This window comes from Apus apus, chromosome 24 (genome assembly GCF_020740795.1).
Source record: "Apus apus isolate bApuApu2 chromosome 24, bApuApu2.pri.cur, whole genome shotgun sequence".
NCBI lineage: Eukaryota > Metazoa > Chordata > Aves > Apodiformes > Apodidae > Apus > Apus apus.
This window is the reverse complement of record NC_067305.1, coordinates 1,301,728-1,323,319: the sequence shown is the minus strand read 5'-3', so window position 1 is coordinate 1,323,319 and position 21,592 is coordinate 1,301,728. Positions and strand designations below refer to the sequence as shown.

At 64.3% G+C, this 21,592-nt stretch overlaps 3 protein-coding genes across 4 annotated transcripts; 1 reads left to right on the top strand and 2 right to left on the bottom strand.

Moving 5' to 3' along the window:
* Window positions 1-1,357: 1,357 nt before the first annotated feature.
* On the bottom strand, window positions 1,358-2,540 carry MRPL54 (mitochondrial ribosomal protein L54). The gene is made up of 3 exons (XM_051639694.1): window positions 2,384-2,540; window positions 1,897-2,053; window positions 1,358-1,595 (listed from the first exon to the last, which is right to left on the bottom strand). The coding sequence occupies exons 1-3, from the start codon at window positions 2,487-2,489 to the stop codon at window positions 1,463-1,465; spliced, it is 396 nt and encodes a 131-aa protein (XP_051495654.1). The 5' UTR covers window positions 2,490-2,540; the 3' UTR covers window positions 1,358-1,462.
* Window positions 2,541-2,682: 142 nt separating this feature from the next.
* On the top strand, window positions 2,683-9,778 carry APBA3 (amyloid beta precursor protein binding family A member 3). The gene is made up of 10 exons (XM_051639848.1): window positions 2,683-3,992; window positions 4,448-4,487; window positions 4,946-5,091; window positions 5,246-5,332; window positions 5,917-6,075; window positions 6,407-6,586; window positions 6,795-7,007; window positions 7,574-7,693; window positions 8,491-8,631; window positions 8,765-9,778. Exons 1-10 carry the CDS (start codon window positions 2,688-2,690, stop codon window positions 8,834-8,836), a joined length of 2,463 nt encoding a protein of 820 aa, XP_051495808.1. The 5' UTR covers window positions 2,683-2,687; the 3' UTR covers window positions 8,837-9,778.
* Window positions 9,779-9,998: 220 nt separating this feature from the next.
* Window positions 9,999-20,998, bottom strand: TJP3 (tight junction protein 3). Of its 2 annotated transcripts, none has more exons than XM_051639853.1 (21): window positions 20,694-20,998; window positions 20,180-20,279; window positions 17,389-17,577; window positions 17,184-17,308; window positions 16,895-16,997; window positions 16,290-16,740; window positions 15,915-16,018; window positions 14,800-14,962; window positions 14,637-14,715; window positions 14,337-14,401; window positions 14,083-14,161; window positions 13,818-13,974; window positions 13,329-13,437; window positions 12,691-12,910; window positions 12,162-12,358; window positions 11,854-11,949; window positions 11,493-11,563; window positions 11,071-11,382; window positions 10,746-10,946; window positions 10,473-10,543; window positions 9,999-10,321 (listed from the first exon to the last, which is right to left on the bottom strand). In XM_051639853.1, exons 1-21 carry the CDS (start codon window positions 20,903-20,905, stop codon window positions 10,222-10,224), a joined length of 3,204 nt encoding a protein of 1,067 aa, XP_051495813.1. In that variant the 5' UTR covers window positions 20,906-20,998; the 3' UTR covers window positions 9,999-10,221. The 2 variants fall into 2 exon arrangements, with proteins under 2 accessions (XP_051495813.1, XP_051495814.1); XM_051639854.1 differs by having other exon boundaries at window positions 14,343-14,401.
* Between the last annotated feature and the right edge of the window lie 594 nt (window positions 20,999-21,592).

Here is a 21,592-nt window from a genome sequence, read left to right as displayed (position 1 = left end):
AGCTGCTGAGCCAGGGGAGCCAGGCACAGCCCCCCCCCACAGGGCATGGGGTGCTGGAGACACTGCTCCATCCCCCTTCCTCGTGGCAGGAGGCCACTGCGAGTGGCTGCTTTGTCTCCAGAGCCAAACTTGAGGCCAGGCAGGAGCTGCAGAGCGAGGCCAGGGCTGAAACAAACAGGCTGGACGCACCTCTCAGACTGGGGAGCCCAACACACAGGCAGCACCAAAGCCCAGGGGAAGAAGCTGTTGGGCTCTGCCAACTTGGAGCTGGCCAAGGACACCCCATCGGGTGAGACCTCATCACAGGGGTAGACCCTGCCTTCAATCCTCCCCCTGTGCTGGGCACTGGTGAGGCTGTATCTCAAATGCTGGGGTCAGTTTTGGGGCCTTCACCACAAGAAGGACATGGAGGGGCTGGAGCATGTCCAGGGAAGGGCAGTGGAGCTGGGGAAGGGGCTGGAGCACAAGTCTGAGCAGGAGCAGCTGAGGGAGCTGGGGGTTCAGCCTGGAGACAAGGAGGTGAGGGGAGACCTGCTGGCTCTGCAGCTGCCTGAGAGGAGGTTGGAGCCAGGGGGGTCGGGCTCTGCTCCCCAGGAACAAGTGATGGGACAAGAGGAAATGGCCTCAGGTTCCCCAGGGGAGGCTTAGATTGGATATTAGGAACAATTTATTCCCCAAAAGGGTTGTTAGGCCCTGGCCCAGGCTGCCCAGGGCAGGGGTGGAGTCCCCATCCTTGAGGGGATTTCAAAGCCCTGTAGATGTGGTGCTGGGGGACATGGGGCAGTGGTGGCCTTGGCAGGGCTGGGTTAGTGATTGCACTTGATGATCTTGAAGGTCTTTTCCAACCAAAACAAGTCTTTGATCACCACACAGCCCAGGCAAGCTGAGACCCCCACGTTTCAGCAGTCACGGCTCACCCACTGCTGGAGGAGGAAGCCAGAGCACGGGGGTGGCACTGGGAGGGCCACTGTGTCCCCCTCACCTCGCCTGCTGCCCCCATGGCCCTGCCAGAGCCTGCTGCCATCCTCTGCCCCCCAGGGAGCACAGGCTGCTCAGTCCCCAGAGTGACCCCCAGGGGACACAGTGACAGCACTGGAGTCATTCCCCACTCCAAACCCACCACACTCCCCTGTGGGGCCCTCAAGCCCCTGCTGCTGCAGCGCAGACTGTGATGGAGCAGGAAGCAGGACCCATTTGGTGGTGCAGGCTCCCTCTACAAGCAAAACACTGAGCTTCTGCTTTTAAAAAATACACAAGAATTTGTGCCCTGTGCTGCCCCAGCAGCTCAGCAGCCTCCAGCACCAGGGGGAACCTGCACAGGGCTTGCCAAGGTTTGCCACAGCACCTGTCACAGGTATCAGGCTCACCAGAAATTTATTACTGGCTTATAGCAAGAAGACACCAGAAGCAGGAGCGGGTCCCAGTGTCACCCAGGCTGGCACTCAGGGTGACTCTGCAATGCCTACAGCTTCTTGCCCTTCTTCAGCTTGTTGCGGTGCCACGTGTTGTACTTCCGCAGGCGCCTCCAATACTGGATTGAGTCAGGGTCCAGTTCCTCCAGCTTCTTGGGGGGCCCGAGGTGGATTTTAAAGAGCCTGGGGACAAAGGCAAAGGAGATGAGGCTGCAGCAGGGAGGGCAAAGGGAACAGCACAGGGCAGAGCAATGGAAGTGCGTGAGCAGGACATGCAGAACCCTCACCCAAGGTGCAGCCCGCTCTCCTCCCCTGGTCCTCAGGGAAGGCCTCTGGGCTGCAGAGTGGCAGTTTTCCTCCTCCCAGAACAGTTCCCAGTCTCTCCTACACCCATCTGTGCCTCTGGAATGGCACCCCTGTATGGACAAGCAGCCCCGGAGGGACCTGCCTTCTGTGCACGGTGAAGGAGCTGGGCACCACCTACCAGTCCGGGTACTCGGAGTCCGGCTTCAGGGCCACCTCTGGGCCATCCTTGAAGTAGTTGACCCCCATGGCGTGGCTGGCGAGCATGGCGGGGTCCGTGCACACCTCGGGCGCCTTCAGCCCCTCCTTCGGCACGCCCTTGCCCTTGGACTTCGTGACTGAGGAGACAAGGGCATGGTCAGGACAGGGGATGTGACGGGGGGATGGAGATGCAGGACAGGGAGAGGACGGGGGCTCAGCACAGGCAGGTGATGGGAACGTGGCCACAGCGAGGGGAAGCAGCCCTGGGGACAGGGCGGGATACACGGGGCACAGGGGGTGCAAGGGACAAGGAAGGAGCTGGGGCCGAGACGGGAGCGGGGGCGAGGACGCGGGGCCAGGTGCGAGGAAGGGACAAGGCGGCCGGAGCAGGGACAAGGCCGGGGCCGCGACACAGGCCCGGGGGCGGGGGACGCGGGGTCCCGGCGGGGGCGGGGGTCCAGGCTCACCCGGCTTCTTGGCGTAGCCGCGGGCCGAGCCGGGCAGGGCCGAACCGGGCAGGGCCGAACCGGGCAGGGCCGCCCGCGCCGCCCGCAGCAGCCCCCGGGCGGCCATGCTGAGCCCGCGGCGCGCCGGGCAGGGCCGGGCAGGGAAGGGGCCGGGAAGGGGCCGGGCCGGGAAGGGGCCGGGAAGGGCCGGGCCGGGCAGGGGCCGGGAAGGGGCCGGGCCGGGAAGGGGCCGGGAAGGGCCGGGCCGGGCAGGGGCCGGGAAGGGGCCGGGCCGGGAAGGGGCCGGGAAGGGGCCGGGCCGCGCATGGGCCGCGGCCGCGCCCGGAAGCGGCAGCGGGTCCGTCCCGTCACGTCCCCGGGCCGGCGGCGGAGCGGGAGCCCGCACGGCCCGGCCCGACCTGGCCCGGCCCGGCCCGCAGCGGGGAGAGCAGCCGGCGATCCTGGCCCTGGCCCCGCCGGGCCCTCCGCAGCCCCCGGCCCCTTTCCCCGGCCCCCCGCCATGGAGAGCAGCATGGATTTCCAGGCGGCTGCGCCCTCCGCCCCGGATCTCTGCGGCGACGAGGCCCCGGAGCCGCCGGCCATGGAGACGGAGGAAGGGCCTGCGGCGCGGCCGGGCGGCCCGGAGCTGCGGGCGGGCGGCGGGCAGCGGGAGCGGCCCCCCCGGCCCCCCCGGCTCCCTGCCTGCAGCCCCGAGCAGGACCAGCCCGTCCCGGAGGGTCAGCGGAGGGGCCGAGGGCTCAGCTCGGGACCGGCTGCAGCCCCGGACCTGGCCGGAGCTGGGGGCGAACGAACGGAGCTTTGCCAGGCCTCGGGGAGAGCGATGGAAGAGGAGGCGGTGACCGCGGGGCCGCAGGGCTCCGCCAGCTGGGAAGCCGGGCCCGGGAGCACCTCTGGGGGTGCGGGGCACCCCCGGGCCCCCAGCAGCGGCGACCCGACGGGCATGGAGCTGGATGAGGGCCCCGGGGCTGGCACCGGCCAGGCCAGCGCCGGGGATGCGGAGGATGAACCCTCAGAGATCCAGGGCCTGCTGGCCCAGCTTGAGACTCTTGACCCCAACCTCGGCGACCACCCGCCCGCCCCGGCGCGGGGCCGCCCGCCCTCCTGGAGCGGCGGCACGGGCAGGAGGGCCCCGCCGAGCCACGGGGAGTGCCAGGGCAGGTGCCAGCCCTGCCCGCTGCACGTGGCCATGGGCCGGGGCCTGCAGACGCGGCCCTGCTGTGCCCAGCGCTCGGCCTGCGCCCGGCCCTGCCACGGGCTGCTCTTCGCCGAGGCCGACCGTGAGGACCTGCTGAGCCTGCTGTGCTACGAGGGGGGGCTGCCCGAGGCCAGCGCCGAGACACCCTTGGCCCGCTCAGACGTCCTGGCCGGGACCAGCCTGGAGATGCTGCACTCTGAGGAGAAAGTGGCCGCTGTGGAGAAGCCTGAAGAGCTGGAGAGGCCCAAGAACTCGGAGGAAGGGCCTTCCAGCGGCTGGTATTATGGAGAGGGGCTCTGCAAGGTTGACTCTGCCTGTGAAGGCAATCGGGATGGTTCCCCGGAGCCAGCCTGGGTGGCCCTGCCTCCTGCTCCGGTCTCAGAGGCAGAGCAGCCACCCCAAGGCAGCGTGACCGTGAGTGCATCGTGCACGGGCTGCGGTGCCGTGGCAGCGAGCCAGGACGTGTCCCTTGGCTCTGCTCCCTCCTGGGGTTTTGGGTGGGGGCAGAGGGAGCCAGGGGTGTCTTCTCAGGTCTTACAGGGCCTCATGCTGCTGGGGTGGCCAGATGAGACCCTCTGTACTGGCTTAGGCTACTGCTGCCCTCAGTTGGGCGATTCTTGCATGGCTGGCTGTTCTGTGCGTGCCCCCGGGAAGTGACTGGTGGATCCAAAAAGCCTCCCAGGACTCTTGTGTGTCTCCCCAGCCCCAAGACCCAGTGCCCCTCTACTCCACCCCCCCGACTCCAGGACACTGTGACCCCCCAGTCCCAGGGTGCTGTTCCCCCCCACGTCCTGGTGCTCCACAGGGTGGGCAGGCTGAATCCCCGAGATCCCAACCAGTGCCTCACCTGCTCTCTGGTTTCTTTGCAGAACAGGGAGCCCTCATCCTCCTGCCCGGCCTTCAAAGAAGGTGAGTTGCATCTATACTTGAGCAGCAAAAGGATCCAGGAGTCCTGCTTCACCACCCCCTGCTCTGACCTCCAGTGCAGGGTGGCCAGGGGTCCCAGCCGGGGAGGGAACACCCAGCTCTGCATCCATGCAAGGTGGAACGTGGCTGCAGACTCCAGGTGGCTCATTTGATCCCAGCTCCCCTTTGCTGAGTGAATGGGTGTGCTTCAGGGGATGGGGAGGGGGGATGCTGGGGCTTGAGAAAGGAAAAAAAGAAATGCCAGGGTGTGCCTGAGGGAAGGGGAAAGCAAAGCAGCCCTGGGGTCAGAGTTAGTCCCCTGGTGATGCCAGGAGCCCAGCTCCCAAGCACTGAACTGCTTTGCCACGTGTAGGAATGCAGGTAAAGGGCAGGAGAAGTTGGTACTCCCAGTTTTCAGAGTTGGGGGGCCAGCCCCTGCTTAGTCCCTCCTGATGCCTCAGTTCCAGGCCCTTGTGACCCAGAGGATCTACTGGATGGTGTGATTTTTGGGGCAAAGTACCTGGGCTCCACGCAGCTGGTGTCAGAGAGGAACCCCCCAACCAGCGTCCGCATGGCTCAGGCCCAGGAGGCGGTGGACAGGATCAAGGTGCAGGAGGGTAGGGGGACATGAGTGCTCCCAGCCTGGTCCTTCCTGGGCAGGGAGCTCTGGACCCGGCCAGGGGGACCTCCTGGCTGTGGGGCAGGGACCCAGAGGAGTGCTGGCAGCAGCACTCATGTCTCCTGGGCTCTTTGTTCTGCAGGCACCAGAAGGGGAGTCCCAGCCGATGACGGAGGTGGATCTGTTTGTCTCCACACAGAGGATCAAGGTGCTCACAGCTGACACGCAGGTGAGTGGGGAACAGGAGCACCCTGCATGGCTCTGGGGCTGCGGGAACCATCCTGTTTGCCCTTGGGATCTCTGCTTTGCACACACACCAGCCAGGTTGTGCCCAAGGATGGCCCACAGGTGAGGATGTGTCTGGGAGGAGACATGTCACTCTGCAGCCATCCCACACAGATGTGTTGTGTCCCTCAGCTCCGTGCAGGGCTTCCACTTGTCATGCAAACTGCGCCTGGCAGGAGCTGCTGGGCTCCCAAACCAAGCTCCAGGCAACATAGGCTTGAAATGTCTGTAGCTCTTTGCCTTAGGATTAGTTTCTGCTTTTGTAGTAAGAGGGAAGAGCTTGTCTTGTCCACTGTCAGCACCCAGAGACACAAATGAGTCCTTGATCCAAGGAGCTGTTTGTGCCTTTAAGCACAGATATGATTTCTGCCCAGCATGGACCTGCATTTGAGCTGCATCCTGGCAGTGGCGCTTGATCCCAAGCCCTTCCTGCTTGTGCCGGTACCTGGCTGGCTGGGGGACTGCCCATGGGGTCTGTCGGGATGGGGAGGGAGAGCTGAACATCCCTGCCTGTGTCCCCCTTGCCAGGAGGCCATGATGGATCACTCCCTCCAGACCATCTCCTACATCGCGGACATCGGCTCCCTCGTGGTGCTCATGGCGCGGCGGAAGCTGCCCCGGCGGGCGGAGGGGGCGGAGGAGAAGCGGCTCTACAGGATGATCTGCCACGTCTTCCACTCGGGGGATGTGAGGCCACACGCGGGTCCCTCGAGAGGGCGGGGTGGCCTGGGGTCCTGGGCCCCCCTCCTGCTCTGGCCCTCTGTGCCGGGGGCTCCTGACAAGCACGTGGAGGGGAAGGAGCCCAGCCTGGGCACCTCTGTGACATGGAGAGGTCACAGCGGGAAAAGCAGGGAGGATTTGCCATCGAGGGGCCCATTGGGGCAGGGAAGGAGCCAGGAGCTCCCGGAGCACGGTGCCTGTGCTGGGTGTCACAGGGTGCTTGGCAGCTGCTGGCTCCCGTTTGGCCCTGGGACCGTTGGCTCTGTCCATGGCACAAACAGCCCTGCTCTGTCCCCAGGCCCAGATCATTGCCCAGGCCATCGGGCAGGCGTTTGGCGTGGCCTACCAGCGCTTCCTGCAGGCCAACAGCATCGACCCCAGTGAGCTGAGCCCTCGCCAGTACAGCCGTGCCCTGGAGGACCAGGAGCAGTACAATGCAGAGCTGACCCACTTCTCCCAGCAGGAGAACTGCAAGGATGTAAGGGGCTGATTTGGAGGGGTGGGGACATTGTGGGTACCCACTGGCACCTCTGTGTTGTCCCTTCCATGGCTCACTGAGCAGCTGAGTTGCTCCCTACAAAACCTGGCCCCCTCCCAGCTGGCTGTGAGCCCAGGACCCTTGTGCTGGGGCCTGGACACACATCCCATGACCCTGGTGACTGTAACCCATCTGTGCCCCTCCCCAGGTCTGCATCCGGAAGCAAAAGGGAGAGATCCTGGGCGTTGCCATCGTGGAGTCGGGCTGGGGCTCCATCCTGCCCACGGTGGTCATCGCCAACTTGATGCACGGGGGTCCTGCCGAGAGGTCGGGCGAGCTGAGCATCGGGGACCGGCTCATGTCTGTCAACGGGACCAGCCTGGTGGGGCTGCCCCTGCACACCTGCCAGAGCATCATCCGGGTGAGCCTGGGCTCTGCCACCACAGCCCCTGCCTCTGCCACCACAGCTCCTGCCGGGCAGCAGTGCGAGCGCTGGCAGAGACAGGGCCTGGCCCAAGGGCGTCAGGGGGTGCCTGTCAGCCCGGGGTGCCCCCCAGTGCTGCTGGCTTGGGGTGGATGGGTGATCAGAGAAGGCTGTGGGGGCAGAGGGGCAGGAGCATGGGAGGCTGTACCTGTCCTGTGGGGTGTGGCATGGGAGAAGGGGATGTGGCAAGGCAGGGACAAAGATGGGAACTCGCTGTCACAGGGCCTGGGTAGGCACCTGTCCTGGAGGGAACCTGTTGCATCTTCTACCTCCTGGCCAGGGAGGAGCTGAAAGTAAGGACAGTGTGGCTTCAGGGGTGGAGTGGGACATCCTGGGCTTCTCCCTGAATTTGAACATGGCAATATCCCTGTGTGTGCCTCAGTTTCCCTGTTGAAACAGGTTGCTAATCCTCAGCCCTCCCATGAGCAATACGGCTGCGTCGCCCCTCTCAGCCACACCCAATAGCTCTCCAAAGTCTGACAAAGCCCCGTCCCATCTTCCAGGAGCTGAAACACCAGACAGAGGTGACACTGAACATCGTGCACTGTCCCCCTGTCACCACGGCTGTCATCCGGCGCCCCGATTCCAAGTACCAGCTGGGCTTCTGTGTTGAGAACGGTGTGGTGAGTGTCTGTGGGGACAGGAGCAGGGGCAGGCTGGGGTCAGCCCAGGGCTTCAGCTGCCCCTCTGGCAGAGGCACACACAGTTCAGGCTGTATCTGCACAGCTCCAGAGCTCCTTGGGCCCACCAGGGCCAAGGTTTCACAGGGCCCTGCTGTGCCACAGCTCTTTGTAGCTCTCCTGAAGCTCTGGTGGTTGGATCCATGTCCCTGGTGCTCCTCAGTTGCTGCTTTCAGGCTGCGGTCTCTTCCTGGCTTTCTTTGTGTGACCTTAGTGACATTTGTTGCTGTCCCTGGTGCCACAGCCACTCCCTGCACTGGGCTCCAGTGGCTGCATTGGAAAGGCAGAGGGGAGCATTTCCAGGACAAGCAGGAGTTGATGGCGTGGGCAGTGGAGGGGGTGGCACAGCTGCATCTTGCACTGACTGATGCTTCTGGTAGTGTTGGAGAGCCAGTCACCCTGCAGGCACACAGGAGCTGCTGCCCCGGGGAGAAGCTTCAGTTCTGCAGCCCAGGCTTGATGGGAGTGTGAGGGATTGATGGGAGGACGGGAGGGAGCTCAGCAGGGGAACAAAACCCTGAGGGCTGCCCATGCCAGACAGCTCAGCACGGTGGCTCTGGTGGCAACAATGCAAAGGGGCATCCCTGCCCTCGCTGCACACCTGTGGGCTGGAGGAGACAGCACCCACATCCAGAGCTCTTGCTGGAGCCTGCAGAGAGGAGGGTGTCTGGGGCGTTGGTCGCACGTGGCCCAGGGCTGTGGGCACAGCTCTGATCTGGGGGGCACTCCCTGCTCCCCAGATCTGCAGCCTGATGCGCGGGGGCATCGCAGAGAGGGGTGGGATCCGTGTGGGGCACCGCATCATCGAGATCAACGGGCAGAGCGTGGTGGCCACACCCCACGAGAAGATCATCCAGATCCTCACCCAGGCGGTCAGCGAGGTGAGCCTGGGCTGGGTGACACCGGGTGCCCGTGCTGGGGCAGCTGCCCTTGGAGCCAGGCTGGGCTAAGAGCTGTTGCTCAGTGCCCTCCAGGGTTCAGCATCTCCCAGCTGATCCCAGTGTCTCTGCCCAGGTCCACATCAAGACCATGCCGGCCTCCACCTTCCGCTTGCTGACCGGGCAGGAGCAGCCCCTCTTCCTCTGACCACCGGCCACGCCCGGCCCTGGCTGCACGTGCCTGGGGCCAGGTAGGAGTGAGCCCAGGGCCCGAGGGCAGGACAAGCTCTGCCTCCTGCCCCAACACCCTCCGTGGATTCCTCTGGCCCCCAGCAGGGCCTGATGCTGCACCTCTTCAGTTTTACTCAGGACACAGTGGGAGACTCTGGGAGCCTGATACTCAGCTTGAGCAGTGTCAGGGCTCATGGTGCCAGTGTTTAGGCACCTTCTCCCCCTCCATTCCCCCCTCCCTGCCTCACAGTGCCTGCACAGTGCCTGTCCCACTGCTTCACGGGGTTCCTCATCTTGGTCTGCTGCTGGCAGCTGGAGAAGGGACCCATCCAGTAACCACAAACAGTGCTTTTACACTCACCAGTGGTGCCTTTCCCCCTGTGGGGATGGTGCTGGCAGCCCAGCTCTGGGACTCACCCTTGCACAGCCTCCCAGAGCTGCACTGAACCCACACACCCATGTGTGGGTAGAGGCTGGCACCCCCCAAGGGAGAGCCAGCAGCCCCCAGACTCCGCCTTAAGGGCAGCAGCACCCTTAGCACCCAGTACTCCTCCCTGGGGGCCAGGGGCCTGCTGGGGGTGCAAACGAACTCCCTGTTAGACCTGTTGCACCGAGCTGGGAAACTACCTCTGCTTTTCCCTGGTGCTGCCTCTACCCACTCTTCCAGCACAGCCTTTCCCCAGCCCGCCAAGGCACTTGGTCACAGCCTTTAGGGACATCCCTCAGTGCAGCAAAAGGGAACATGGTACGGCCCAGTCCCACATTCTGGGGAGCCTGGGGTCATGAGCCCCAAGGACCAGCCCCTGGTGCTCTTGTCTTTTCACTGGGCTCAATGTCTTTTCACTGAGCCCCCACAGCCAAGGCAGCGCTGACCTGACTGCCTGTGTGCTTGATGTAACAATAAAAGTTTTGGAGAACATGAGGGGCTGCGTTTTAGGAGCCCTGGCTGGGCGGCAGCAGGGTAGGCTCAGCTCTGGGGGCTGCACCCTGAGCCCAGGGCACTGCCAGATATTGGCACAACCCCAGCCTGATTCCCACACCAATGCCTGTCAAGGCATCTGGACACAGAGGGACCAGGATCCCACCCTGCTCTGTTGGGTTCACCTGCCACCCAGCATGCATGGAAACTGCCCTTCCTGATCAAAACATCCCTTTTATTCCAGCAGCTGTGGCTGCAAAGGGGGAAGAGGCACTTGGTGCTGGGTGGTGAGGAGTAGAGCAGGATTAGGGCCAGCCCAGCCTGGCCTGGGGGTGCTGGGTGACACTGCCTGGACTGCCATATAGACCCAGTGGTGTGGGGCTGTGGCAGGGCTGGCCCCAGGCTCTGGCTGCCCAGAGCTTTGGGAGGAGCCAGCTGTGCTGCTACACATCTGTCGCTGGGCCCCACTCGTAGCCATCGTCCTGGTCGGAATCATCCCTGGCCCGTATGAACCTCTTCCTCACAGCATCGTGTTCATATTCCCTGTGGGTTGAGAAGCAGCAGTGATGCCTCTGCCACCCAGTTGGAACACTGGGGACAGGTGGCAGAGACAGGGCAGGGTCAGGCCAGCCTCTGGATGCCCTTCCCAGGGGCGGCTGCTGTCCCTCCCTGGCTGCCCCTGGAGACGTGGTACCTGATGTTGTCGTAGCGCTGCCCTCGCTGCTGCTGCTGCTGCTGCTGCTGCTGCTGCTGCTGCTCTGTCACCTGCGGAAGACCAGAGAGATGGGGGGGGTCAGGAAAGGGGCAGGATTTGTGCCCCAGCCTGGGGCTGGGTTGTGTTCTTCCCTGGGGAACCAGAGCTGGGCATGGCTGTGCCACAGGGGACAGGAGTTAGCCCCCATAGCTGGGCACTGTGCCACCCCTCCCCTGCCCCACCAGCCCCTTGTACTAGTATGGGGGGACCCACCTGCTCACTCAGACCATGGCCTGGGGACACCTGCACTGGCTCAGAGGAGCGGGCCAGCCCAGGCTGGTCGTAGGCATCCTCCACCTCACCATCTGTGTCATCATAGTCACTGTTGGCGTGACTGTCACAGGTCAGGTAGCCTGAGGCTGCCGTGCTTGGTGGGTTGAGCAGGTCCAGACTGTCCTCCAGTGCCCCATCTGCCTGCAGGGTGGGGGTGAGAGAAACCTTGGACCCCAGGTGTGGGGAGACAGGTGCTTGGTCCCATCACCTGCCTGGCTGCAGCCCCAGCAGGCTGAGCTGTGCTGCAGAGACCCATGCCCTGTACCTGCTCTGCTGCCGTCCAGACAGGCTGGCTCTGCTGTGTCCTGATGATGTCCTTGATTGCCTCATACCAGGTGTTGCCGCTGCCGCTGAGGCTGATGGTGGCAGTGAAGAGGTGGCTGCAATACTTCTTCATCTTGCTGGCCTGGGCATAGAGGCGCCGGGAGCTCTTCCTGGAGTCGGGTGCCAGCCACTGGCGCATGGCCTTGATGCCCTGCCGGCTCTCGGGCTCACAGAACACCACCACCGGGTAGTACTGCACGTAGTTGAGGCGCTCCACAGCCGAGGGCGTGATGTCCAGCAAGGCGTGCTTGCCCTGGGGCAGGGCACAGCCATCAGCCCCACTGGGGACAGGGACAGAGGCAGTGGGCTCTCCCCACAGACCCTGGCCCTCCTGGCTCCAAGGTCAAGGGAAAGTTCTCTCACCCTCTCTGCGATCTGCCGCACTGAGTCCAACTTGATGACCTTGGATGATGCTCCATCCCGGGGCACACTTGCTGCAGGGCATGGGGACATGGCATGAGGGCTTGGGGGAGATGTGACATCTCCAGCAGCCCCAGGCTGGTGTGGCTGTGCCTGGCCCTCGGGCTGTGCCTGGGTATGGCCTGGTTGGTATCATGATGCATGGGGAGAGGGTGAATGAGTCCAGGCAGGTGTTGAGGTGTCTCAGGGAGGGGGCAATGAGGCAGGATTGGGACAGAGCCACAGGTAAAGGGCTCCCACGGGTCCTGGACACTGAGGGTCTGGCTGCTGGATGCAGTTTTCCCCTGGCATGGGGGGCACTTACGGGCAATCTCAAAGCGCTCAGGCTGCTCTGTGCTCAGCTTCTGCATGGCAATGTCTGCAATGGGGCCCAGGATCACCACCGGCCGCTTGAAGCTGGCTGTGGGGAGAGGATGGAGCAGCTGGGAGAGGCTGGGCGGAGAGCTCACAGCACCCAGGCACCCAGCCCCACATCTCAAGGTAGCCGTGGGTCCGGGACTTGCCCCGCTCCTCCCAGGAGAGCGGAGCCCACCAGCACCCGCCACAGGGCAGCCCTGGGGCTGATGTCCCCTGGGTGGGTCTGGGTGATGGGGACACAGTCCTGGTGCCCACCTTCCTTCAGGACCACCCTCTCATAGGGCGGGTAGCGGCCCTGCTTTGTGAGGGCAGACAGGTCCTCCCGGCTCTTCCGCAGCATCTTCTTGGCTCCCCGCAGGCCCCGCAGCTTCCAGAACTCGGCTCGTGCCCCAGAGGGGTTGGCACCAGATGTGGCTTTCAGCTCTGACTCCAGACTGGCAATTTGCTCAGCCCTAGGGGGGAAAAGGCCTCAGGACCTGGAGCTTCTGAATTTAAATCCACTGTGTCTCTCTGAACTCTAAGGAGTGAGGCAGGAGAAGTCAGTGTCCCTGCTCGGTGGCACAGCTAGATGAGGCTGTGGCAGCTTTTTCCCTCCAGGACTTGGACAACCAGAGCATCAACTGCCCCACCACCCCTGAGAAGGGCTTTCACCAGCTCAAGCTTCCCAACACTACTCCAGCCCTTGCCCTGCCTCTCACTGAGCCCACCATCCATGTCCCCATCTCAGTGGGGAGCCATCCCCTGGCTCTGCTCATCTTGGAGCCATTCCTGGCTCCATCCCTACCTGCTCCGGTTGGGAATGATGCCCCTGTCCCGCTCCTGCAGGTCCCTGCCCATACGCACGGCCAGCCAGTTCCCCAGCCTGCCCCGGTACATGGTGTCCAGCACGTGGAAAACATCCCCACGGGTGAAGCTGAGCCCTGATGGTGTGTCCTTCTCAAAGTCAAAGTGCGTCCGGATGTAGAATGAGTCTCCCACGTTGGATGAGATCATCTTCCTGTAAACTGGAGCCCAGGGTGAGAGGGACCATCAGGGGGGCTGAGGAGGAAGATGCTGGAGAGGAAGGTACTAGAGGGATTTGGGAAGCAGCTGGGCTGGCCAGGAGCCTCCACAGCAGCCCTTGATTCTATGAAGGGCACTGGGGACACCTTTTCCTCCCATGGCTCTCTCAAGCATGCTGGGAACAGCAGGACCTGACACCCCAGCACACACTGGCCTCTCCAGGCTGAGCCACAGTGCCAGAAAATCCAGAAAGTCCCCTCCCATCACCCCTCTGGAGGAGGAAGAGGAGGGGGGTGCAGGGAATAAGGACCACCCTGTGGGGGCAGAAAGGGCCACGCAGATCCAGCAGCTCTGATGCTTGCTCAGAAGAGACAGAGGATGGAGGTACACAAGCCCAGGATGAGTCTGGTCATAACTCACTGTCCTGTTTGCTCTGGGTCCACAGTGTGATGTCCTCGCCTGGTGGCAGGTTCATGAGATACTCCACAGCTTCCTCACGGGTCAGGTTCTGGAAACTGGTGTCATTCACCTGCCATGGAAAAGCACTTGGACACAGCCCTGCTGGTGGGACAGAGGCATGGGTACCAGCAGGGATCCTGGGGACTGCAGTGCCCATGGCAGAGTGGAAGAGGAAGCTGGTCCCTGTCAGCCAACTGCCTGCCACAACTCCTCGTAACCCTGGGGAGGGCCTCCAGGCTGGCTCAGGTGGTGCCTGGGCCCCCTGGGGTGTTAGCATGGTGCCAGAGACAGGACTGTCCCCTTGGGCAGTGCCTGCAGAGCCAGCCCAACAGTACAGACCCTGGGCACTGCCCAAAACAATGCCCAGCAGGTGAAATCCCTGGGGGCTATCAGAGCGATGGGCCCAGTCTAGGAGCAGCAGCACTGGGAGCCATTCCCAGTGCCAAGTACCTGCAGGATCTGGTCCCCTTCCTGGACGCCCTGGCTGTCAGCTGGGCTCCCCTCTTGCACACTGGACACGAAGATGCCCACGTCGTTCCCACCAGCCAGACGCAGCCCCACGCTCTGGGCCTTCACAAAGCGCACGGTCCTGGCGGCCGCGCTGTACCTGCCGTGGGGGAGCAACGTGCTGGGGACCTACCATGTCACCCCCACCCTGAGCCAGAGCAGCTCCCCACCCTCCCCAGTCCTTCCCCACCACCTCTCGCAGACATACCCGCCCTTGTGGGCAGCCTGGGTAGCAGGGCTGGCCTGGGGGCCGTGGTGACCATCCCTCTCCACGGTGGTCAGCAGGTCTGCAGGGAAGGAGGGCTGGTCCCCGGGGCAGTGGTGGCTGCACCACTGCTGGGGCAGCAGAGGCTGGGGACACCTGCCATGGCTCTGCTGGGGGGGTTGGACAGCAGGGACACGCAGGAGCCTGGAGCCCACTCAGTGCCCTTAGCTCCCCCAGCACGATATGAGCTCGCTCACCAGGACCTCGAGCATCGTCCTTGATCGTGTCAACCACAGGGTCCCTGTTCAATCGTCTCTTCTCCCTGGAAAACAGTTGGGTCAGGATTTAGGCAGGACACAGAGACCAGCACCAGATGGGCACGGGCAGGCAGTGCCCAGTGGGAAGTGGGGACAGCAAAGCAAGCTGGGGACTAAATGGCAGTCCCACATCCAGGGTAAACTGGCTGCAGGATGGAGGAGAACCAGCCCCTCCAGACAGGCAAAGAACATGGGGGGTGTGATGGGGGAAAGGGGCTCCTGGGGACAGAGGGGGCTTACATCCCAGCAGCAGCTGGAGGTCGCAGGGAGGTCTCAGGGGATGGTGGATGGGAGAGTTCAGAGTCAATGTCAGAGATATCTGCAGCAACAGAAGATGCATTAGTGCCTGCCCAGTCCCTGTGCTGGGTGTTCAGCCCCCGGCCCTGCCACCCTGTCCCCTCACCATCCATCCTGGAGCTGTCACTCTGGCTGTCTTCTATGTCAGCGATGTTGACCAGGAACTGCCGGTGGTCCCGGAGGATGAGCAGGGTCAGGGTTCCCTCCGTCCGCTCGATGAGCTGCTGGGTGTCAGCCAGGGACATGTCCTCGCTGGGCACCCCATTGATCTGGAGGGGCAGAGCAGGAGGCCTCAGGGCACTGCCTCCTGGGAAAGCTGCCCCCAGCAGAGCCCCGCTAGAAAGGGATGCTCCAACTGCTCTTCTCAGTCCCTTCCCAGCCCCTTCCCAGCCCCTCCAGCCCTGCCCCAGCTCCCACAGCTTTGTCTATCCTGGGCGTGCCCTGGCTCCTCACTGCGTCCCTGTGGGGACTCATCCTGCACAGAGGAAACAAATAAGAGGGGCTAATTAACTCCCACCTTTAACTGCAGGGAGGCAGGAGCTGCAGGGACCCACTCAGACGCTGCGTGAAGCTCAGTTTTACTTCGACCTTGGCCCAGCACTGTCCTACCATGCACTGGGAAGTCAGGCCCCAAATGGACTGTGGGGTTGTGCAGCAGCTTTTCTCACCAGGTTGCTGGGATGAAATCCCTGTCATATGCCCTAGATTTGCTTTGGCCCCAGTTCCCAGCAGCCATGCAGTCTGCCTGGCTGATGTGTGCAAATGAAGCGTCTCCCTCCCTCTGTTTCCTCCTCCCCAAACACCTGCAGCACTTTTTGCCCTGACATGACCTGAACACCTGAGCTCCTTGGGCCTGCTGCTCCAGCGAGGACACGCACACACCGCAGGGGATCACGAGCAGTGGGGACAGTGGGGCAGATGCAATCCCACTGTGGCAGTGGGACAAGCCACCATCCCTGGTTGATCACCACAGGACTCTTCAGCATCACAGGGAGCTGGTCCCCAAAAGCCCATGCAAGGTCCCTGGTGATGGCTGGGGAGCTGGGGCAGGGTGTGGGCAGTGGACTGAGCTGCCTCCAGCCAAGCTGCCCTCCCTTGCAGCCAGCCCAGAGAAGTGTGCTCTTGGCTTGTCCCTTGCAGTGACACTAGCCAGGGATAAGCCACCCCAAGCTGGGGGAGATGGGATCCCCTATAAGTGCTGTGCACCTCCCGGGCCCCTACCTTCAGGATGAGGTCTCCCTCCTGCAAGGAGCCGCCCTTGGCCGCCAGCCCACTCTCCACTATGTGTTTGATGAAGAGCTGACTTCCCAGCTTCAGGCCATACTCTGCACCAGAAAGAGCCCAGGACAGTGCTGGAGCCAGGCAGATGCAGCGAGGTCCCCCCTCGCCACCATCCCCACAAGGCTGCCCCATGAGCAAGCCCCAAAGCTGAGCTCTGCAACCCTGGGCTGAGGCCAGGCAGGCTTGGGGCAGCCAGCAGAGCGAGCTGTGCTCTCTGCATGTCAGACCCTGGCACCAGCCCTGCCATCACCTCCCCAGGGGGACAGACAGCCACAGACTGGGTGACAAGACCCAGGGACAGAGGGAGGGCCTCACCTTCATCCTGCTTCTGCTTCACCAAGACCGACGTGATGGGCTTCATTGGCACGTCCCGGCACGGCAACCGCTTGAAGCCCGACACCAGGGCCAGCCCGTTGGTGTCCCGTTGGTGGCCAAGGCCATTGGCAGAGCGGTCCCGACCGGAGCCCCTCCGATCCGAGCCACTGCCAGGGCTCTGCCTCCAGTGGCTGCTGTCCTGGCTTCGCCTCCGGCTCCGGGACACCGGCCTGTGGTGGCGCCGGTCACCCCGGTGGTGACCAGAACTCCTCTCGCTGGACGAGTCCCCGTCGTAGCCCTGGTTGTGGTGCAGGTCATCTCGGGAGCGTGAGGCTGGATCTGCTCCCTCTGGCCCCTGCTCCTCGTCCGAGTCACAGCGCCGGGGCACGGAGGGGGTCCCAGGGCTGCTCTTGCTCATGGGGAGGTAGACTTTCTTTGGTCTTTTCAGTGTCTGCAGGTGGAAAGTGAGAAGGAGACAACAGTGGGTACAGCTGTCTATGCCAGGAGATGTTTCTACAGCAATTTCCAAGCCTTGCATGTGTGGGAGAGGAGCCCTGAGATGGGGACAGGCACGTAAGCCCCGTCCCACTGCTGGGGACACTCACGATGTTGGCAATCTTGCCACAGGTTTTAAGTGTCTGGATGGCGAAGGAAGATGAGACGTTCTCCATGGAAAGGCCATTCACCATCACGATGTGATCCTTCCTCCTGGGAAGGAAAAGGCAGCTGTGGTTCTGCCCCAGGCACAGCACCAGCCAGGGGAACTGGCAGGGTGTTGAGGGCACCCATTGCCCCAGGGGACCCCACCCCAGCCAGGCAGGGTGTCAGAGCTGCTGGCCCTGTCCCAGCAGGGGAGATTTGCTGTCCTTCCCATCCCCACGTCCCAGCACTCACTGGAGCCAGCCCACTGCAGGTCCTCCAGACACCACATCCGACACAACCACCGCTGTGTCCCCGGTCGACCTGTTGGGACGGTCCCGGCCTCCAGAGACAGCGAAGCCAAAGCCCCGTTGAGGGTCCTGCAGGGACAGGCAGGGGTCGGGCAGAGCCAGCGTGACAGACCCTGTGCCCTGCTGCAGCCACCCCAGGCTGTACTCACCTTGCTCAGCGTCACCGTGTGCTGCTCCCAGATCACCATCTCCTCCATGGTGACCACCCGCCAACGCAAGCGAGGGTGGGTGACCGCAGGGGCCCGCTGGCTCAGCAGCCCCTGCCTGGTGTCTGGGGGCACAGACCGGCCCCGGCTCCTCTTTGCAGCTGCTGGTTCCTTCCTCAATCCCACTGGGGGCTGCAAGGAAGAGCAGAAGCAAAGCTGAGCTGGTGGCACCAGGGACCACCCAGGGATCCCTTCCACCAGCTCCTGGGTCCCCAGAAGAAGCATCAGTGTGAAGCTGGAGAGATGCAGGATCTCTGCCAGGGGTGGGGGGCAGAGGTCCAGAGTCTTCCATGTCTTCCCATGGGGTGGGACAGGAAGGAACCAGGTTGGTCAGGGACTCTTAAGGGTCTGGGTTTGTCTGTGCCATCACATATGCCAAAAAAACCCTGAGACCATCAAGCAATTCTCCAGGGCAACGGGGACAGGAAAGCCAACAGCCCAGCACAATGCCACCATCACCACTAGGTCTCCACCTCTCCAGCCAGTGCAGGGACCAGAGAGGACAGACCCAGTCCTGCTGCCCAAACACCCTGTCCCATGGCACCTGCACAGCTCCATGGTGCCCAAGGGCTTTGGGACAACCACGCCAGGGCTGTGCTGGCTCTCCAGCACAGCTCAGCCATCCTCAATACCCATGTCTGGGTCATAGGAAGCTGGAAACCTCTGCAGCTCCTCTGGGAACTGACCATGGGACACCTTCAGGAGACAGGGGACATCAGAGACAAGCACTGACACCCCTGTGGACAATGCCAAGCAGGGATCCCACAGGAAGCTGGGGCCAGCAGTGGGCAACCAGCCCTGGGGCAGGTGCAGCAGCTCAGGTCCAGCATGGGGACTTTCCATGGCCAACCCCAGCCAGTGCCACAGGGGAGCAGCCAGATGGGCCCCCAAAATGTGACCCAGCCCATGACAGCTCCAGGCAGGGACAGTGTAATCATTGACCCAGGGCTCAGCAGCAGCCCGGGCTGAGCTGATGAGCCTGGAGGGCAGAGTCCAGGTTTCCACTCTGTGTCACCAGCTGCCGAAACCAGCCCAAGCACCCACCCACATCCACCAGGGCTCAACACGGGGACACGTGTGTCCAGGGAGTGGCTGGAGCTGACCAGGACCCCGGTGCAGTGGCACCCACGGTCCCGTGCCAGTTCTTGTAAGACCAGTAATAAACAGGAGACCCCAGCATGGCAGTGGGGTGGTTTCCTGCCAGATCAGGAAGCTGAACTGGTGGGTCCCATCTCAGCCATGTCACTGGTGTCAGCCACCCAGCTCCCTGGCCACCTGTGGGTGACACGACGTGAACCACAGGTCCAGGGGACCCCTGAGCATCCCCCTCCCCAGGGTGACGGCTCATCCGCTGTGCCAGAGCTGACCCCACTGCCACCCAGCACAGCCGCCCACCGCCCCCCACCGCCCCCAACCGCCTCCCACCGCTGCCCCATCAGCAGGCGCCGCAAACCGGCCACGCACCGGCGTCCCTGGGCAGCGGCACTCAGGGGCTGGGGACACAGCCTGGGGACAGCAGCAGCTCCTATCTCACCAGCTGGGGACCTGCCCCGAGCCAAAGGCCGAGGCTGGCAGCCGGAGGAGCCGGCTCAGCCGGTTTCCAACAGAAACCAGCCCGAGCTCCCGAAATGGCCCCGCCGGGAGAGGCCGTATCTGGGCAGAGCTGACCCTGCCTGGCACACCCAGCACCGGCAGCACGGGGAGCCCCGCGCACCCCTCTGTCCCACACCCCCCCCTCTGCCCCACGCACCCCCCTCTGCTCCCCACACCCCGCTCTGCCCCACGCACCCCGCTCTGCCCCCCGCACCCCCCTCTGCCCCACGCACCCTGCTCTGCCCCCCGTACCCCCCTCTGCCGCGCACACCCTGCCCTGCCCCATGCACCCCCATCTGCCCCACACACCCGCATGCACCCCGCTCTGCCCCCCACACCCAGCTCTGCCCCACGCATCCCCACGCACCCTGCCCTGCCCCACGCACTCAGCTCTGCCCCATAGACCCCCCTCTGCCCAACATCTCCTGGACTTTTTAATGCTAAACGAAGCCCGGGCTGTGCCAGGGCAGCTCATCCCTCTGCAGGGTCCCTGGTTCACTCTTTTCCCAGCCCCAGATGACACCGACAGCAATGTCCACAGCCGGGACAGCAGCAGAGGGGTTGGTTATTTATCAGGAAGCAACACAGCCTGCCCACCCCAGTCTTGCCCCGTGGCCATCTCCACCACCCATAACCTGTTTCCCACCCCTCCTGCCGATGGGGGTCCTCAACCTGGGACCCTAAAGCCTTCCTGGGATCAGCTGGGTCCCTGGCCTCAGCCAGTGCTGCCAGAACACCGACTCCTTGGCTGGTCCCGCCTGCACAGGACAAGGGTCCGAGATCCCCCCCGAGCTCCTCTAACCCAGCCCCACCCACACCTTGATGGGCTGATCTGGACCCCCCCCCTTTCCCACTAGGAAAAGGGTCTCTGGAACGTCTGACCCGGTCAGGGTATAAATCAGGAGGATGGAGGAAAGTCCTCCAGCCCTCGGGGTGCGGAGCTGTGTTGGAAAGGTGCTGGGATTCCCCCCGAGGTACCTCCCTGCCACGGGGACAGAACTCCAGGAGGGTCACCGGGTCTTGGAGCCACCCAGAGAGGGACAAAGCATGGCCGGTTCCCCAGGTGAGAGCACGGCTTGGTCCCCATTCCCAGCCGGGAAGCGGGGCCGGCAGATCCTGGGGGACTGTGTTGAGCACTTACCGAGCCGGGGATCCGACCAGGAAGGAGCCGAGCTCCCGGGCTGGTGGCGGTGGTGTCACTCCAGGGTGCCTTGCGTAACCCTTTGTGGCCCAGGTGCTGCCTGCAGGAAGGAAGGAGGAGACAGGGGGTCCAGGAGCAGCTTCCCAGACACAGCAGGAGTCTCGGGGACTGTCCCTGCTGGTCTCCATGATGCTGGTGGCTCAGCCACGTCCACTTGCCCCCCAACCAGCCCCGGGGAGGAAGAGGCTCACAGGATGCTGGGGGTGGTGGTGCCTGGGGACGGGGTCCTGGAGGACCTCTCAAAGGAGGTGGTGGGGCTCTGCCCCAACCCGCGCTGTCCCGGACCCCAAACCCTCCCTCTGGGGTCCCCAGGGGACCCAATGCCTTCACCCAGTGCCCCAAGAAGGGACACTGAGAGTGGCCTGGACCTCCCGATCCTGGGGAAGGTGTGGAGGAAAAGCTGACCCTGCCGGTGGCTGCCATCCCCTCTCCTCCCCTTCCCTCTGCCCCCCACCTGGGGACCAGCCCCACGTCCTTCCTTCTTCTGCGGCGTCGCTTTCGGGCAGTGACAGAAATCAGCTCCACGCCTCGGGTCTCCATCCAGGCCACTGCGTCCGGCCGGGCTCGGTACCGCAGGAGGGCACGGCCGTGCGGCGGGGCCTCGAGGGGGGACCAGTTCCTCCTGAACCCCCCGGCCACCAGCCGCCACCCCAGAGACGGAGACATGGAGCCGCCGCCTCCCCCGCCGCCCCTCAGCCCGGCAGCAAGAGGCTCCTTCTGGCCGCGGCCCCTCGCAGCCCGAGGGGAAGACAGAGCCGCTCCAGCCCAGGCACACGCCGCTCCCAAGGCCGGGACGGGGCCGGGCGCGGGGGCCGGGGACGCCGTCGAGCAGCCTCATTAGGGCCGGCGGCACCATCCCCGGCAGCGCGGGAGGCGGGCGCTGAGACCGAGCCGGTTTCCCGGCTGGGGCTGCCCCTGCCCGTGGCACGTTTCTCCCCCGGGGACCGGGCCGGGAGAACCGGCGTGGCAGGGTCCAGGCTGCCCCGCGCCCCGGGGCTGCCCCGCACCTCGAGGCCTCCCCGGGCCCGGCCGCCCCGCGCGGTGCCACTAGATGGTGCCACGGGCCGGGCCCGCCGCGGGGCCGGGGCGGGGAGCGGCGGCGCGGGGCGGGGCGGCCCGGCCGGAGGCAGCGCTCGGTGCCCGGCGGCTTTGGAGGCTCCGCGGGTCCCGCCGAGCGGGGGGCGGCGCCCGGCACCGGGAGGACCCTGGTCCCGCGGGGCAGAGGGGGGACGTGGGGGCCGGTGGTGCCGCAGGCCCCGCGGTCCCGGGATGCGGGGCAGGCCCGGCCCCGCTGCCATGGCTACCGGCTGGCCCCGCCCCCGCTGCCATGGCTACCGGCTGGCCCCGCCCCCT